Raw genomic sequence first — 17,903 nt, 5'->3', positions numbered from 1 at the left:
GGAAAGAAACCGGAAGCCAACAGTGCAGGCCCCATAATGTGAGACAAATGGTCATTGCATTTGTGTTGTCAATGTATTTATTTATTGATTTAGATAGTTATAGGTGCACTTCTCGCCATGCAATAATTATAAAATGCAGTTACACCCAGGTAATTGAGAAGTACGGGAGACCGCAATCGGGCTTTCATAGATGTTTTGTTCTGTCATTTTGTGATATATCTTTGTGCACTTCAGGCGATTGCCATCAGGGCTTTCTAACATGCACAGTGGAAATTCCCAATTGCAAAATGGTAAGAACATAAGAACTTAAAAATTCGGAGCAGGAGTAGGCCATATAGCACTTCGAGCCTGCTCCATCATTAAATAAGATCATAATACAAGGTAAACCTCCCTTATCCGGCAACCTCGGGACCTGCCCTGTGCCAAAAAAGGGATTTTGCCAGATAAAGGGAGGTCAGCCCGAGGGGGGGTTGGGGGAGAAGGGCGGAACGAGGTTGGGGGGGGGGCGGATGAAGAGAAAGGTGGCCCGGGGTGGGGGGTGGGGGGTGGGGTGGGGGGGGGCGGAGAGAAAGGAGGCCCGAGGTCGGTGTCCCAGGCGAGCCCGAGTGTTGGGGCGGGCCAGATGTCAGCGCGGCCCCAAAGTCGGGGTGGAGGTCGGCCGTGTTCTGTGCATGCGTCCCCAGCCACCAAAATCATGCCGGATGAGGGGTGGTACCGGATAAGGGAGGTCCACCTGTAATAATAACTTTTATATAGCGCCTTTAACGTAGTAAAACTTCCCAAGGCGCTTCACAACAATTTTACAGCACATTATTGACCATTGAGGGAAAGAGAGACAAAGCATAAAGAGGAAGTGTAAAAAGAGGATAAAGGCTCGGGTCTGAAGTGGAAGCCAAAATGCTGTTGGGTCGAGCTCCAGGATTTTGATCCACTGACGATGAAGAAACGGCGATATATTTCCAGGTCAGGATGGTGTGTGATTTGGAGGTAGTGATGTACCCATGCGTCTGCTGCCCTTGTCCTTCTAGGTGGTAGAGGTCGTGGGTTTGGGAGGTGCTGTCAAAGAAGCCTTGGCAAGTTGCTGTGGGTTGCTTTGTCATGGATGGTGGCGAGCTTCTTGAGAGTTGGAGCTGTACTCATCTAGGCAAGTGGAGAGTATTCCACCACACTCCAGACTTGTGCCTTGTAGTTAGTGGAAAGGCTTTGGGGAGTTGGGAGGTAATTCATTTGCCACAGAATACCCAGCATCTTACCTGCTCTTGTAGCCACAGTTATGTTTCTGGTCTATGATGATCCCCCAGGATGTTGATGGTGAGAGATTTGGAGATGGTAATCCTGATGAATGTTGTGGGGAAGTGGCTAGACTCTCTCTTGTTGGAGATGGTCATTGCCTGTCACTTATGTGGCATGAATTTTACTTGCTACTTATCAGCCCAAGCCTGAATGTTGTCCAAATCTTGCTGCATATGTGCATGGACTGCTTCATTATCTGAGGAGTTGCAAATGGAACTGAACACTGTGCAATCGTCAGTGAACTTCCCCACTTCTGACCATATGTGGAGGGAAGGTCACTGATGAAGCAGCTGAAGATGGTTGGGCCTAGGACACTGCCCTGAGGGACTCCTTCAGTGATCACCTGGGGCTGAGATGATTGGCCTCCAGCAATCACAGCCATCTTTCTTTGTGCTAGGTATGACTCCAGCCAGTGGAGTTTTCCCCCTGATTTCCATTGACTTTACTAGAGCTCCTTGATGCCACACTCGGTCAAATGCTGCCTTGATGTCAAGGGCAGTCACTCTCACTTCACCTCTGGAATTCAGCTCTCTTGTCCATGTTCGGACCAAGGCTGTAATGAGGTCTGGAGCCGAGTCGTCCTGGTGGAACTCCGCATCGGTGAGATGGTTATTGGTGAGTAAGTGCCGCTTGATAGCACTGTTGACGACACCTTTCATCACTTTGCTGATGATTGAGAGTTGACTGATGAGGCGGTAATTGGCCAGATCGGATTTGTCCTGCTTTTTGTTCAAAGAACGGCAACTCCAATAATGCAGCATTTCCTTATCTGCTGAATTCCACAACCTTCTGGCTTGGGTGAGAATGCTAACAACTGAGCCAATCTGACACTGTCAAAGCAAATTATAGCAGGAGCATGTCTATATCAAATTGAACAAAAATTTGACAAATAGAACTGTAGATCAGTAATGGGAAACATTTAACTGGAGAAGCAAAGAGAACAAATCAAATAAATTCCAGTACAGATAAGGGGAGTGCATCAAAGATTGGGTTCCAAAGAGATTAGAAAAGGAGATTTGATCAAATTTGAAATTTAAAAAAAACATTTACGGCTTACAGGTTAGATCATTTTTATTTAAAGCAAGGACAAGTATAAAGAATACAGGGAAAACTTCAAAACTTGCATTTATGTACGGCCTTTAATGTAAAAAAGAATCTGCTTCAGAGATAGACATAGATATTAGTAACTAATTTATCAGGCTCATCACTTTTGCTGTTCCCTTTGTGAAGCACTTCTTTATTAAGCCTACACAATGACTAATTTTCAGTAGAGGGAGGGAGTGGGGGGGAATGCACTTTCAGTCTGATCAAATACAACAGCAGTTACTTCTTTCTACCACCATCCTTTTTGAGGAGAGAAAATCTGAAGAAAGCCACTTTGGGTTGTTATCATTGGCTATTCCTAGGGGACCGTTCAAGACCAGTATGAATAAACTTGGGAACATGTTGCCTGGCTTCCACATTAAACAAAAGGGTCCGGGATGGGGGTGGGGGGGGGGGCGTGGGGGGGGGGGGGGGGGGGCTGGGACTGCTGGGGGGCGCGGGGAGGGAGAAGGAAATTTTTTTTTTTCGGAAACATTGTTTTGTCCCATATTAAATATATTTCTCTTTGTGAACATGCTTCTTGCTTTAAATTCTTAAGCAGGGAATCTAAATGTTTTGCATAACCTTACAATTTTATTGCATTTCAGGGCTTTTGACGTGGAACTTCTCTACATAGCCCAGTGTTTAAAGATTCCAATTGCAGAAGTTGCTGTGAAATGGACAGAGATAGAGGGTAAGATATTTACATGACCATCAAAGTAGAGGCTAAGGCTGGGGAGATTGGGTGACTACTAATGACTGTAGGGCCAAAATAAATTGTTTTACATTATGCCATGATTAGGGCTACTGGTCTCTATTAATTGTGCAACATTCACATAGACTGATTTAGAAAGAAGCTCTTATCTATGTATGTGCTCCTTTTCTCAGCTGTTCCATCAGGGAATGGTGTCAAGCCAAAAGTAAAATCTAAGGTTGTTTGCCCAGGTCTCCTTGCAGTGCGCTTAGAACTTGCATTGGCAGAGATGTAGGAGCAAAAGACTTGTTCTCCTCAGGTGGAGCATGGTATAATGGGCAGAAAGGGAGAGCTACACAGATGTAGCACTTAAAAAAAAAAGTCAGTGTTATGATTATCCTTCTGTTATGTTTTTGGATTTCTACTCTAGATATTTTTCTTGGGTTCAATGCCTCATTCCAATAGGTGAGCCTTTAATCCCTATGACTGAGTGATATTGCCGGCCCAATATCTAGGTAATATGTAACAAGCCCAATGATTGAATGGAAAAGCCTCATTATTGCATTTCAGCTATAAGTTTTTTGGAATTTGATCTCTGGATGTGAGCGAAGCTGCAAAACTGCATGTATTATCAATCTCTAATTGGCCTGAGAAGGGATAGTGGGTCTTCTCCTTGAGCCACTGCAGTCCTTGTGCTGATGGTGATGATGCTCCAGTAATAGCATAAAGGAGAATTCCAGTTATGATGAAGGAACGATTGTATATGTCCAAGTCAGGATGTTGTGTAATTTGGAAAGGCACTTGGAAGTAATGGTGTTCCCATGATCTTGCTGGTCTTGGCCTTCTAGATGGTTGAAATCATGGTGCTGGAAGGTGCTATCAAAGTACACCGTAACATCACCATCCTAGACTACAGCTTAGACTGCAAACTGAAACATGAATATGGCACACTGTAGATTTACAGTAGTTATAGGCTTAACTCCTGGGAGGGGGGGAGAGAAATAAATAAATAACACACATATACTACACAAAACTGCAATATAAACTGGACCAGACACACACATGTCTCTGAATATTACTCTTTATCTGGGTTTGTAGTTGACCATCCATCTTATCTATTGCTTTCTAATAGCTTCAGGTGGACTAGCCATTTCAAATAACATTGAAAAATACTTCTGGAAAAAAAATTGCTGGGGCAAAATAAGTTTAAAAATGTCTGAAGCTGCCAATCAAACATATACACAAATGAAACCTTCAAGAAAGGATATTGAGGCTTTAGCAGGGCACAACACTAATTCACTAGGATGCTGCCTGGTATGAGGATTTACAAATATGAAGGAAGATGTGAAAAATTGGGTCTTTTTTCATTAGGATAATACAGGTTATGTAATTTTAGTTTGCTTCTGTTGTATTTATTTACAGGACAGACAATTATGAGGCCGCCTTTTTAATTTTGGCCTGAACTTGGATCTGTATTTAATTTTCTTTAGCAAATAATGATGCTGAAATTGTACCCAACACTGCCTGCCTATTCCTTAAAAAAATATACCATTTCATAAAGAACTCAAATATGTGTATGTGTATAATAACCATTTGCCAATGGCCTGAAAATTCCGGCCTCTTCGGGTCCGTACTGAGTGTCTACGGATCCGGGAAGTCAACGCAAAAGCCGGCTTTCAGCGCACAATGCGCATGTGCTGAAAACCGGCTTTTCCAATTGGTCAGGTTGGAGCTTGACAGATCCCGTGCATATCGGGAGCGAGGACATTTGCAAGAGCAAGACTGCGGTATTTACCCATATCTTGCCCAGCAAATGTCCTCAAAATTCTTGCGCCTGATAAAAGCAGGTGCATAGCCTACTTTTACAGGCATAAGAGTTTAAAAACATACAAAAATATAATTGAATTAAAAAAACACTATTTTTAAAAACCCTGCCCACTACATTACATTTATTTTTAACCATACTTGTAAAAACTTTAAAAATTCAGAAAAAAAAAAATTATCCAAGATATTTATTAACTTTAATTTCAATTAATTTTAATTATGTGAGGTGTGTTTTTTATTACGTGTTTAGTAGCTTTTTGTCCCCTCATTAATAGCAATAAGAACTCGTAGATACGGAGTTCTCATTGCTCTTAATGAGAAAGCTGTGGAATACTGTACCTGATTGGCTGAGCAGTCACACGTGACTGCACCTTCTGCATGGGAACTTCGAGGACGGGAGGGCTTCTCACCGGAATCCCACGCTCCTTCCAGACCACCAGGTAAATTCGTAGAAATGTTTCAGGTCGGAGGCAATTGCCCATGGGAAGTCTCCGACTGGAATTTCAGCCCCAATGAGTTGCCATGATAAATGAACACACTGAATTGTAAGCAGACCAATACGTTTCTTCTTTTCAAAAAAAGATGTCTGTTTAGCTAGAGACCCACCTGTCTTGCATCAATTTGAGTGTTTAACTCAACCTGCATGTAGAAACATAGAAATTTACAGCGCAGAAGGAGGCCATTTCGGCCCATCGTGTCCGTGCCGGCTGACAAAGAGCCGTATGGCCCTTGATCAACAGCCCTAAACATTACATATAAACCCATGAACAATGACGGAAAGTCAAAGAGCACCCAGCCCAACCAGTCCCCCTCACACAACTGCGACAGCCCTTATACTGAAATATCCTACACTCCACCCCAACCGGAGCCATGTGATCTCCTGGGAGAGGCAAAAACCAGATTAAAAACCCAGGCCAATTTAGGGAGTAAAAAATCTGGTTAAATTCCTGTCCGATCCATCCAGGCGATCGAAACTAGCCAGGAGATCACCCTGGCCATATTCTTTTCCCTGCAGTACTTATCGTTATATCTGCGCCATCCACAAAAGGTCATTCAGTCTAATCCCAATTACCAGCTCTAAGTCCGTAACCCTGCAGGTTATGCAGCACTTCAAGTGCCCATCCAACCATCTCTCAAAAGTGGTGAGGGTTTCTGCATTCACCACTCTTCCAGGCAGCGAGTTCCAGATCCCCACAACCCTCTGTGCAAAGAAGCTCCCCCTCAAATACCCTCAAACCTTCCACCAACCACCTTAAAACTATGCCCCCCTCATAACAGACCCCTCCACCAATGGCAATAGACCCTTACTATCCACTATGTCCAGGCCCCTCAATATTTTGTACACCTCAATGAGGTGTCCTTTCAACCTCCTCTGTTCCAATGAGAACAAACCCAGCCTATCCAATCTCTCCTCAAAACTAAGATTCTCCATTCCAGGCAGCATCCTAGTAAATCTCCTCTGCACCCTTTCTAGTGCAATCACGTCCTTCCTATAACACGGCGACCAGAACTGCACACAGTACTCCAGCTGTGACCTAACCAAAGTATTATACAATTTAAGCATAAGCTCCCTGCTCTTATATTCTATGCCTCGGCCAATAAAGGCAACCATTCCGTATGCCTTCTTAACCACCTTATCCACCTGGCTTGCTACTTTCAGGGATCTGTGGACAAGCACTCCAAGGTCCCTTTGTTCATCCACACTATTAAGTGGCCTATCGCTTAATGTGTATACCCTTTCCTTATTAGTCCTCCCAAAGTGCATCACCTCAACTTCTCTGAATTAAATTCCATTTACCACTGCTCTGCCCACCTGACCAGTAGATTGATATCCTCCTGCAGCCCAAGACTTTCCTCTTCATTATCAACCACACAGCCAATTTTAGTGTCGTCTGCAAACTTCTTAATCATACGCCCTATATTCAAATCTAAGTCGTTGATATAAAGCACAAAAAGCAAGGGACCCAATACTAAGCCCTGCAGAAGCCCACTGGAAACATCCTTCCAGTCACAAAAACATCCATCAATCATTACCCTTTGCTTCCTTCCTCCAAGCCAATTTTGAATCCAATGCCACTTTGCCCTGGATCCCATGGGCTTCATGACCAGTCTACCATGTGGGACCTTATCAAAAGCCTTGCTAAAGTCCATATATACTACATCGTACGTACTACCCTCATCGACCCTCTTGGTTACCTCCTCAAAAAATTCAATCAGGTTAGTCAAACACGATCTTCCCTTAACAAATCTGTGCTGACTGTCCCTAATTAATCCTTGCCTATCCAAATACAGATTTATCCTGTGTTTCAGGATTTTTTCCAATAGTTTTCCCACCACTGAGGTTAGGCTGACAGGCCTGTAATTACTCGGCCCATCCCTTTTTCCCTTCTTAAACAAGGATACTACATTAGCAGTCCTCCGGCACCATGCACATATCCAAATAGGACTGGAAAATGATGGTCAAGGCCTCTGCTATTTCCACTTTTACTTCGCTCAACAGCCTGGGATGCATTTCATCCAGGCCTGGGGACTTATCTACTTTCAAAGCTGCTAAACCCCTTAATACTTTCTCTCTCACTATATTTCTTTCATCCAGAATATCACACTCCTCCTCTATTAGCAGTATCTGCATTACCTCTTTCCTTTGTGAAAACAGATGCAAAGTATTCGTTAAGAACCCTACCAACATTTTCTGCCTCCACACAAAGATTACCCTCATGGTCTCCAATAGGCCCTACCCTTTCTTTAGTTACCCTCTATTAATATATTTATAGAACATCTTAGGGTTTTCCTTAATTTTAATAGCCAAAAATTTCTTGTGCTCTCTCTTAGCATACCTAATATCCTTTTTAATTTTGCCTCTTAACTTTCTATATTCCTCAAGATTCTAAAGTATTTAGCCGTTGATATATGACATAAGCGTCCCTTTTTTTCTTAATTCTCCCCTGTAAGTCCCTAGACATCCAGGGGGCTCTAGAATTATTTTTCCCAGCCTTTTTCTTTAAGGTCACATGTTTGGCCTGAGCATTCCGGATCTCCTCCTTGAATGCCTTCCACTCTTCCGACACTGATTTACCCACAAGTAGCTGTTTGCAGTCCACTATGGCCAAATCACTCCTTAACTTAGCAAAATTAGCTTTTCCCCAATTTGGAACTTTTATTCCAGGCCTATTCTTGTCCTTATCCATAATCAACTTGAATCTGACTGTATTATGGTCACTAGCACCCCAGTGCTCCCCCACTAATACCCCTTCAACCTGCTCGGCTTCATTCCCCAAAACTAAATCAAAGACCGCCCCCTCTCGTGTTGGGCCTACTACATACTGACTAAAAAGATTCTCTTGAATGCATCTCAAGAATTCCGCACCCGCTATACACTGCACACTAAATTTGTCCCAGTCAATATTTGGATAGTTAAAATCCCCCACTACTACTACTCTATGGTTTTTATACTTCATAGCATTTTGCCTACATATTTGCTACTCTATCTCCCTCCCACTTTGGGGGTCTATAATACACGCACAGCAATGTGATCAGCTCTTTTTTTTCCAATTCGACCCATTTGATGATCTCTCTAACATATCATCCCTCCTCACCGTTGTAATAGTTTCTTTAATCAGTACTGCAACCCCCACCGCCCCCCTTTTTACCCCCCCTCTCTATCTTGTCTAAAAATCCTGTAGCCAGGAATATTGATCTGCCAAACCTGTTTCAGCCATGTTTCTGTAATGGCTATAATGTCATACTCCCAGGTGTCTACCTGTGCTCTTAGCTCATCCGCATTATTCGCTATACTCCTTGCATTAAAGTATATACCATTCAGCACAGGAAGACTTCCTTGCTTACTACATATTAAGCCCTGTTTCCTCTGTCTTACAGATTCACTTTCTAGATTCGTGCTATCCAACTTCTGTTTTACTTCCCTCCCTTTTGAATTTGTTCTCAGGTTCCCATCCCCCTGCCAAGCTAGTTTAAACTCTCCCCAACAGCACTAGCAAAACTCCCAGTGAAGATATTGGTCCCGGCGCTGTTGAGGTGCAACCCATCCGGTTTGTACATGTCCTGTCTCCCCCAGAAGCGGTCCCAATGCCTCAAGAATTTAAAGTCCTCCCTCCTATACCAATTTTCCAGCCATATGTTCATCCTCTCTATCCTTCTATTCTTATACTCATTAGCACATGGCACCGGTAGTAACCCGGAGATTACTACCTTTGAGGTCCTACCCTTTAAGTTTCTTCCCAGCTCCCTAAATTCTTCCTGTAGGACCTCATCCCATTTTATCTATGTCGGTCCCGATATGGACCACGACCTCTAGCTGTTTTACCCCCCCCCCCAACCCCCCAGGATGCCCTGCGTCCGCTCTGTGACATCCTTGACCCTGGCACCAGGAAGGCACAAAACCATTCAGGAGTCACGTCTACGGCCACAGAAACGCCTGTCTGTTCCCCTAACTATAGAATCCCCTATCACTTGGGCGTTTTTGTTCTTCGTCCCTCCCCCCTGTGCAGCTGAGCTTACCTGTAGTGCCTTGGAATTGGTTCTGGCTGCACTACCCAGAGGCACCATCGTCCTTATTGAATTGAATATCGGTTTGAAAGTGAGATGGACTCGGGGGGGGGGGGGGGGGGGGGAGGGGGGTTCTCCTGCGCTACCTGCCTAGCACACTTACTACGTCGGGTGGTCACCCACTTCCCCTCTACCTGCACGCCTTTAAGCTGCGGGGTGACCACCTCCTGAAACGTGCTATTAACATAGTTCTCAGTCTCGCGGATGCATCTTATTGACTCCACTCGCTGCTCCAGCTCCAAAACGCAGAGCCCGAGCAGTTGAAGCTGGAGACACCTCCTGTATAAATGGTTGTCTAGGCTGCGCGAAGCATCCAGGCCTTCCCACATGCCGCAGGATGTGCACTCCATGGGACTGAGCTGCACTGCCATCCCTCCAGTTAGCCTTATCTAGTTAGAAATCTACTTAAAAAGAAATAGAGAAAAGAGAGCTACTCACCAACTCACTTCACCGAAGTCTGTGGCCTCCCGACCTCTCGGCTTCCAAACTCCCAACCTAAAAGAAATAGAGAAAAGAGAGCTACTCACCGACCTCTGTGGCCTCCCGAACTCCGAGCTCCCAACCTGCCGGTCTCCAAACTCCTGACCTACTTAAAAAGAAATAAAGAAAAGAGAGCTACTTACCAACTCACCTCACCGAACTCCCGACTCACCGACCTCAGGGCCTCCCGACTCACCAACCTCAGGGCCTCCACCAGGAGAATGCCTTATTGGTATTGGAAGTTATTTTTTTTTTTGAGGGGGTGTGGTAGGGGGAAGTTGCCTTTTTAGTTTGCTTCTGTTGTATTTATTTAGGAGCATAGTGGGGTTTATTTTTTATTTTTGCATTTTTACTCATTTCACCACCAGTCAAGGATGTTTCACTGATTTACAGAAGCTTCTGCTGGTACCTTGAACATTCCTTTTGGAATTCCTTTTGCCCTCACGGAGCTAGAGGACAAGTAGGAGCTCCAGAAAAATGGGTGAGGAATATTGGAACAGGTTTATAGGCAACAGAATGCAATCTTGGAATCTCTAGGAGATGCATGACGCTGTTAAGTAGTTTTTCATTACTTATTCTGTCTCTAGGTCCTGCAAAAAGTGTACATAGTCTTGAACTAGTTACTACTTGCTGCCAGGAAGTAAGGGGTATAGAGTTGTAGCAGGCAAAGAGCAGACAGATAGGTGGTCAAGAATGGAGATACTGAAGGTAGTGAACCCAAGGCGAGTTACACAGATCCACTGTTAGCAGAGTATGTGGATCCATAGATGCTGCCAGAGCTACTTGCTTATGTCCAATAAGATATGCCTTTCACTTGACCAGGGAGACCTTTCTCCCAGTTGGAAAGTTTTTCTTGCGGTGCCATTGTTATCAGCACAAAAGTAGCCTTGTCTGGTTGGTAGTTAAAATACAATGTACAAGTTAAATATAAAAGAAAGCAAGACTTGCATTTTATATAGCGCCTTTCACGACCACCAGACATCTCAAAGCGCTTTACAGCCAATGAAGTACTTTTAGAGTGTAGTCACTGTTGTAATGTGGGAGACGCGGCAACCAATTTGCGCACAACAAGCTCCTGAGAGAGCAGACAGAGCCTCGGTTTAACGTCTCATCGGAAAGATGGCACCTCCGACAGTGCAGTACTCCCTCAGTACTGCACTGGAGTGTCAGCCTGGATTTTTGTGCATAACCTGCATGCCAAGCTAGATGTCAATAAGTGATTATTTTTATGCAGCCAGGTTATTTTCAAATGCCTTGTAAGATATGTGTGGCAAGGCTTTCAATTCTACTTTGCATCTTGAAGGTGTGCCCTATTGAGATACAGGTATGCATGAGATGCAAAGAAAGAGCTGTGAGATTGAATGAGGGCTTGACATGGGTGAGGAATATTGGAACAGGTTTATAGGCAACCGAATGCAATCTTGGAATCTCTAGGAGATGCATGATGCTGTTAAGTAGTTTTTCATTACTAAGTTTCTTATTCTGTCTCTAGGTCCTGCAAAAAGTGTACATAGTCTTGAACTAGTTACTACTTGCTGCCAGGAAGTAAGGGGTATAGAGTTGTAGCAGGCAAAGAGCAGACAGATAGGTGGTCAAGAATGGAGATACTGAATTGATCTGACATGTAAAATGGTCCAGATTAACAGAGCTTATCAGTATTAGGAGGGTCTGAGGAATCGGTGAAGTTCCTCTACCTCTACCTTACCTACCTGACTAAGGCAAAGTTCACATCACACAACAAACACAATTAACATATGATGGGAGATGGACAGTTGGGAAACACCACTCAGCCAGTCTTGATAAGAGAGTGTAATCAATGTAATTTCGCTGATGAGCAATAAGCCAACTGGTACTTTTGTGAGAGAGGCACACACTTGGGTTTGGTGTATAATTGTGGGTGAGAACCATTGTTCTGGGAAGGTTCACGTTTGAACTCTTCCCTTGCATGTGCTCGAATAAACTAGTTGAACCAAAGGTTTCGTCTGATTGATTCTGTGGTCGTTATGCGAATGGTGCGGCTGTTGATTCTTGAAGCAGATAACTTTTTAAACTCCTACACAGGAATAGTGAACTCTGTCCTTCGGCAACCCTGAAATGTCAAATAGGACAAGTCCCCTCGCACCCACATCAAGTAGCTACATATCTAGCGCTGTATCACTTGCCACAGTGTCTGTTTCATGCCTCATATTGGATTTCCTGTTACTTCACTTAAGCCTTGGCAAAGATTTACAAATACATAAATTAATTTTGAAGCTTAATAAATGCTGAAATAGTATTTGCCCCTATATGTAGCCACTTATCTTTCAAGATCACACAGCCCTTTAATTTGGACTTACTGGCCACAGCTTTCCCAATTAGACGTGCTCCTTGCAGAAGACCAAAGCTGCAGAAATAGCTATAAATAATTATTCAAAAGAGCTGACCACAGAAAATTGAGGACATTCAGTTCAGTGATCAATGTGGCACGAAAGCCTCAATTGTTCCAGCAGTGCAAAATCTTCCTTTAAATTTCCAGCTTTAATCACATTGGCCACAAACCTATCTGGTGTGAGAAATTAAACATCATGCAGGTGCAATAGTAGTACTTTTTAAAATTTAGTTTATTCTTCATCTAAGCCATTCCACACACGACCTGGAAATGCTTTGTATTTAAATGGGAACAATTATAATTTCCCCAATACTCCAGTCAGTGTCAGATGTTGGGTCACCGTGACCTGGAACACAGTTGCATAAAAAGAAATGCATTTTTCGAAGTCTTCAGAACAGTGAATTGCAATTTTGTAAAATATACAAAAATTGTTTAACTATTATTCTGGTGTAAATGAAAGCGTTTGAGAGCAAAATCATGAATACTCTCATAACCAACCCCCTTTTTTTTATTGTTATACTATCTTATTGTGTTCTAAATTTACAGATTTTTTTTGTAAACCAGCAATGCATTTATGAAAGCCAAATACAGAATTAAAGGTATCTTTAATTTTACATTCTCTGATTTGTATTATAGGATCTAAGCTAGTTCCCTTCTGGAGTTGGTTACAGATGGGTAGAGATCTCCTCTTCATTCGATTACGTTACCTTACTGGTGCCTGGAATCTGGAAATGCCAAAAAAAATCAACTAAGTTATTATACTAACTGTTTGAAAAGGTGGAAGGATACATCAAATGACTGAAATGTAATCAAGGGACATGGTGACATGAGAGATTTTACTGTAGATGGCCAAATAGTTCATTCTACATTCACATTGCAGTCCTTTCTTTGTTTTGTAAATGGCATGCAGGTAAATAAAGTGGAAACTTTCTATATAGGTTGTATTCTTGGTTGAATCAAAGATAAAATGCCATGAATGACCAAATAGAGACAGCAGAGGGAATATGTTTAATGGTAATGGTTTACTGCTCTCTTCTACATCACTGTTACAATAAGGTGTCTTAGTTTGCCTCATTCTGTAAGCGGCATTAAATTAACAAAATGTCCGTTTTATGCTGTGTATTTAATGGAAACGTCTTAAAGCGGTATTTTCTTTGATCTTGTATAGTTGCCAAACTCGAGGAAATTGCCATATCTCATTATGATGGATGAAGCATAACTAAATGCTAAAGTTGTACTTCTGCTTTTCTTATTTTTTAATCTTCTATTTTGTATATGGAGTCTCTGGTTTGATCATTATTAATTCTGGTGCAATTTTAGATTCCTAAGCATCAAATTTATTGGCTGAGATTGAAAGCCAATATAGTGGGACTTGTATTAAAGGTGGGTTATTGCCCATTAAACGTACTGTGGTTGATGCATGTAAATTAAACTTAAATTTTAAGATATTTATTTGAAAAACTGGAACTCATCTGAAGTCTTTAAACTTGAAATAATTTTTTATTCATGGTACTTTAATTAAAAAAATCGTAACTGTTAATTTTGGAACATCTATTTTTGTATTTCTAATCAACTGCATATAGATTGAAAGTTCCTAACCTTGGTACCTACAGTCACTAGAAACATAGAAACATAGAAAATAGGTGCAGGAGTAGGCCATTCAGCCCTTCTAGCCTGCACCGCCATTCAATGAGTTCATGGCTGAACATGCAACTTCAGTACCCCCTTCCTGCTTTCTCACCATACCCCTTGATCCCCCTAGTAGTAAGGACTTAATCCAACTCCCTTTTGAATATATTTAGTGAATTGGCCTCAACTACTTTCTGTGGTAGAGAATTCCACAGGTTCACCACTCTCTGGGTGAAAAAGTTTCTCCTCATCTCGGTCCTAAATGGCTTACCCCTTATCCTTAGACTGTGACCACTGGTTCTGGACTTCCCCAACATTGGGAACATTCTTCCTGCATCTAACCTGTCTAAACCCGTCAGAATTTTAAACGTTTCTATGAGGTCCCCTCTCATTCTTCTGAACTCCAGTGAATACAAGCCCAGTTGATCCAGTCTTTCTTGATAGGTCAGTCCCACCATCCCGGGAATCAGTCTGGTGAATCTTCGCTGCACTCCCTCAATAGCAAGAATGTCCTTCCTCAAGTTAGGAGACCAAAACTGTACACAATACTCCAGGTGTGGCCTCACCAAGGCCCTGTACAACTGCAGTAACACCTCCCTGCCCCTGTACTCAAATCCCCTCGCTATGAAGGCCAACATGCCATTTGCTTTCTTAACCGCCTGCTGTACCTGCATGCCAACCTTCAATGGCTGATGTACCATGACACCCAGGTCTCGTTGCACCTCCCCTTTTTCTAATCTGTCACCATTCAGATAATAGTCTGTCTCTCTGTTTTTACCACCAAAGTGGATAACCTCACATTTATCCACATTATACTTCATCTGCCATGCATTTGCCCACTCACCTAACCTATCCAAGTCACTCTGCAACCTCATAGCATCCTCCTCGCAGCTCACACTGCCACCCAACTTAGTGTCATCTGCAAATTTGGAGATACTACATTTAATCCCCTTGTCTAAATCATTAATGTACAATGTAAACAGCTGGGGCCCCAGCACAGAACCTTGCGGTACCCCACTAGTCACTGCCTGCCATTCTGAAAAGTACCCATTTTACTCCTACTCTTTGCTTCCTGTCTGACAACCAGTTCTCAATCCATGTCAGCACGCTACCCCTAATCCCATGTGCTTTCACTTTGCACATTAATCTCTTGTGTGGGACCTTGTCGAAAGCCTTCTGAAAGTCCAAATATACCACATCAACTGGTTCCCCCTTGTCCACTCTACTGGAAACATCCTCAAAAAATTCCAGAAGATTTGTCAAGCATTTCACACATCCATGCTGACTTGGACCTATCATGTCACCTCTTTCCAAATGCGCTGCTATGACATCCTTAATAATTGATTCCATCATTTTACCCACTACTGAGGTCGATAATTCCCTGTTTTCTCTCTCCCTCCTTTTTTTAAAAAGTGGGGTTACATTGGCTACCCTCCACTCAATAGGAACTGATCCAGAGTCAATGAAATGTTGGAAAATGACTGTCAATGCATCCGCTATTTCCAAGGCCACCTCCTTAAGTACTCTGAGATGCAGTCCATCAGGCCCTGGGGATTTATCGGCCTTCAATCCCATCAATTTCCCCAACACAATTTCCCGACTAATAAAGATTTCCCTCAGTTCCTCCTCCTTACTAGACCCTCTGACCCCTTTTATATCCGGAAGGTTGTTTGTGTCCTCCTTAGTGAATACCGAACCAAAGTACTTGTTCAATTGGTCTGCCATTTCTTTGTTCCCCGTTATGACTTCCCCTGATTCTGACTGCAGGGGACCTACGTTTGTCTTTACTAACCTTTTTCTCTTTACATATCTATAGAAATTTTTGCAATCCGCCTTAATGTTCCCTGCAAGCTTCTTCTCGTACTCCATTTTTCCTGTCCTCATCAAACCCTTTGTCCTCCTCTGCTGAGTTCTAAATTTCTCCCAGTCCCCGGGTTCGCTGCTATTTCTGGCCAATTTGTATGCCACTTCCTTGGCTCGAACCACAATATATGAAGTAGATATGCCTACTATTTTCAGAACATGAACATGTGACAGTTTACTGGCTGTGAGACAATATTTATTTCTTTCAAAGCACCTGTATCATTCAGTATCAGAAGCATTGTATCTAAAACTAATATTAGAGTCAAAACAAATTGCAGGAAATGGGCATCATTTAATGTGGTAAACACAGGAAATTGAAGAAATCCTAAATGAAGCCAGGTAAAATTGGGTCTGTTTGTAGTTAGAAACTGTTTCCAGGTGTAAATAGTAAAAAGTGTAAAAAATCAAGCTAAGAATTAGTAAGAGGGACAGTGATGAGGGGGATAATAAGCTAGTTGACTAGATTAGCACAACAATCTACATTGGCCTGCGTTACGCATCAGATGGAGTGCAGGGACAACAGAATGGTAGTACAATCACAACAGTAGATTTAATTGCACAAAGTTCTTCTGCATCATAAAATTATTATGAATGTGCTAGGCCACTCACTCTAATTTAATTCATCCATCCAGAAAGACACGCCCCGCTGCCCCCCCCCCCCCCCCCACCAGCCCTTGCAGCAACCAATTGTTTCGTAAGCAATTCCAGGCATCCATCTCTCTTCCTGAAATTCTATTCCATATTTTGATCACACTTTATGTGAAGAAGAATTTCCTGATAGCAATCCTCAATTTATCTTTCCCCATTTGACCCTACTCTCTCAATTTAATTTAAAGTAATATTTTAGGTTAACCTTTTGTCCATTATCTTTATCTTTTATATATCTCTACAAGATCATCTCTTTCCACACAATGGGCGCAAGTTTCGGACCCCCACTAGAAAAGCACACATCGGAGAGGCCCGCCTAATTTGTAGAACAAAAATTGCGCCGAATACTTACCTCGCGATTCTCCGATATCTGTAGGCCCGTTTCCAGCTGGGCACGGCGCAGCAGGAGCTGCTGGGGACAGAGCTACAGCCCTGCGCCAAAACCAGTGCCGGCAGCTGTGCGCGTGCACATTAATGATTTAGACGAGGGGATTAAATGCAGTATCTCCAAATTTGCGGATGATACTAAGTTGGGTGGCAGTGTGAGCTGCGAGGAGGATGCTATTAGGCTGCAGAGTGACTTGGATAGGTTAGGTGAGTGGGCAAATGCATGGCAGATGAAGTATAATGTGGATAAATGTGAGGTTATCCACTTTGGTGGTAAAAACAGAGAGACAGACTATTATCTGAATGGTGACAGATTAGGAAAAGGGAAGGTGCAACGAGACCTGGGTGTCATGGTACATCAGTCATTGAAGGTTGGCATGCAGGTACAGCAGGCGGTTAAGAAAGCAAATGGCATGTTGGCCTTCATAGCGAGGGGATTTGAGTACAGGGGCAGGGAGGTGTTGCTACAGTTGTACAGGGCCTTGGTGAGGCCACACCTGGAGTATTGTGTACAGTTTTGGTCTCCTAACTTGAGGATGGACATTCTTGCTATTGAGGGAGTGCAGCGAAGGTTCACCAGACTGATTCCCGGGATGGCGGGACTGACCTATCAAGAAAGACTGGATCAACTGGGCTTGTATTCACTGGAGTTCAGAAGAATGAGAGGGGACCTCATAGAAACGTTTAAAATTCTGACGGGTTTAGACAGGTTAGATGCAGAAAGAATGTTCCCAATGTTGGGGAAGTCCAGAACCAGGGGTCACAGTCTGAGGATAAGGGGTAAGCCATTTAGGACTGAGATGAGGAGAAACTTCTTCACCCAGAGAGTGGTGAACCTGTGGAATTCTCTACCACAGAAAGTAGTTGAGGCCAATTCACTAAATATATTCAAAAGGGAGTTAGATGAAGTCCTTACTACTCGGGGGATCAAGGGTTATGGCGAGAAAGCAGGAAGGGGGTACTGAAGTTTCATGTTCAGCCATGAACTCATTGAATGGCGGTGCAGGCTAGAAGGGCTGAATGGCCTGCTCCTGCACCTATTTTCTATGTTTCTATGTTTCTATGCAC

At 43.1% G+C, this 17,903-nt stretch overlaps 1 protein-coding gene across 2 annotated transcripts in view; it reads left to right on the top strand.

Annotated features, from left to right (window-relative positions):
- The window catches only part of alg5 (ALG5 dolichyl-phosphate beta-glucosyltransferase), a 74,757-nt gene extending 61,042 nt beyond the window's left edge, over positions 1 to 13,715 (top strand). For both annotated transcript variants that reach the window (XM_070892354.1, XM_070892355.1), the window contains 2 exons: positions 2,985 to 3,070; positions 12,945 to 13,715. In XM_070892354.1, the coding sequence (XP_070748455.1) occupies positions 2,985 to 3,070; positions 12,945 to 13,060 (202 nt within the window). In that variant the 3' untranslated portion in view covers positions 13,061 to 13,715. The remainder of the gene's footprint in view (positions 1 to 2,984; positions 3,071 to 12,944) is intronic.
- The last annotated feature ends 4,188 nt before the right edge of the window (positions 13,716 to 17,903 follow it).

This window comes from Pristiophorus japonicus, chromosome 10, assembly GCF_044704955.1.
Source record: "Pristiophorus japonicus isolate sPriJap1 chromosome 10, sPriJap1.hap1, whole genome shotgun sequence".
Lineage (NCBI taxonomy): Eukaryota > Metazoa > Chordata > Chondrichthyes > Pristiophoridae > Pristiophorus > Pristiophorus japonicus.
Note: the sequence above shows the minus strand (reverse complement) of the source record. Positions and strands in the feature narration are given on the sequence as shown.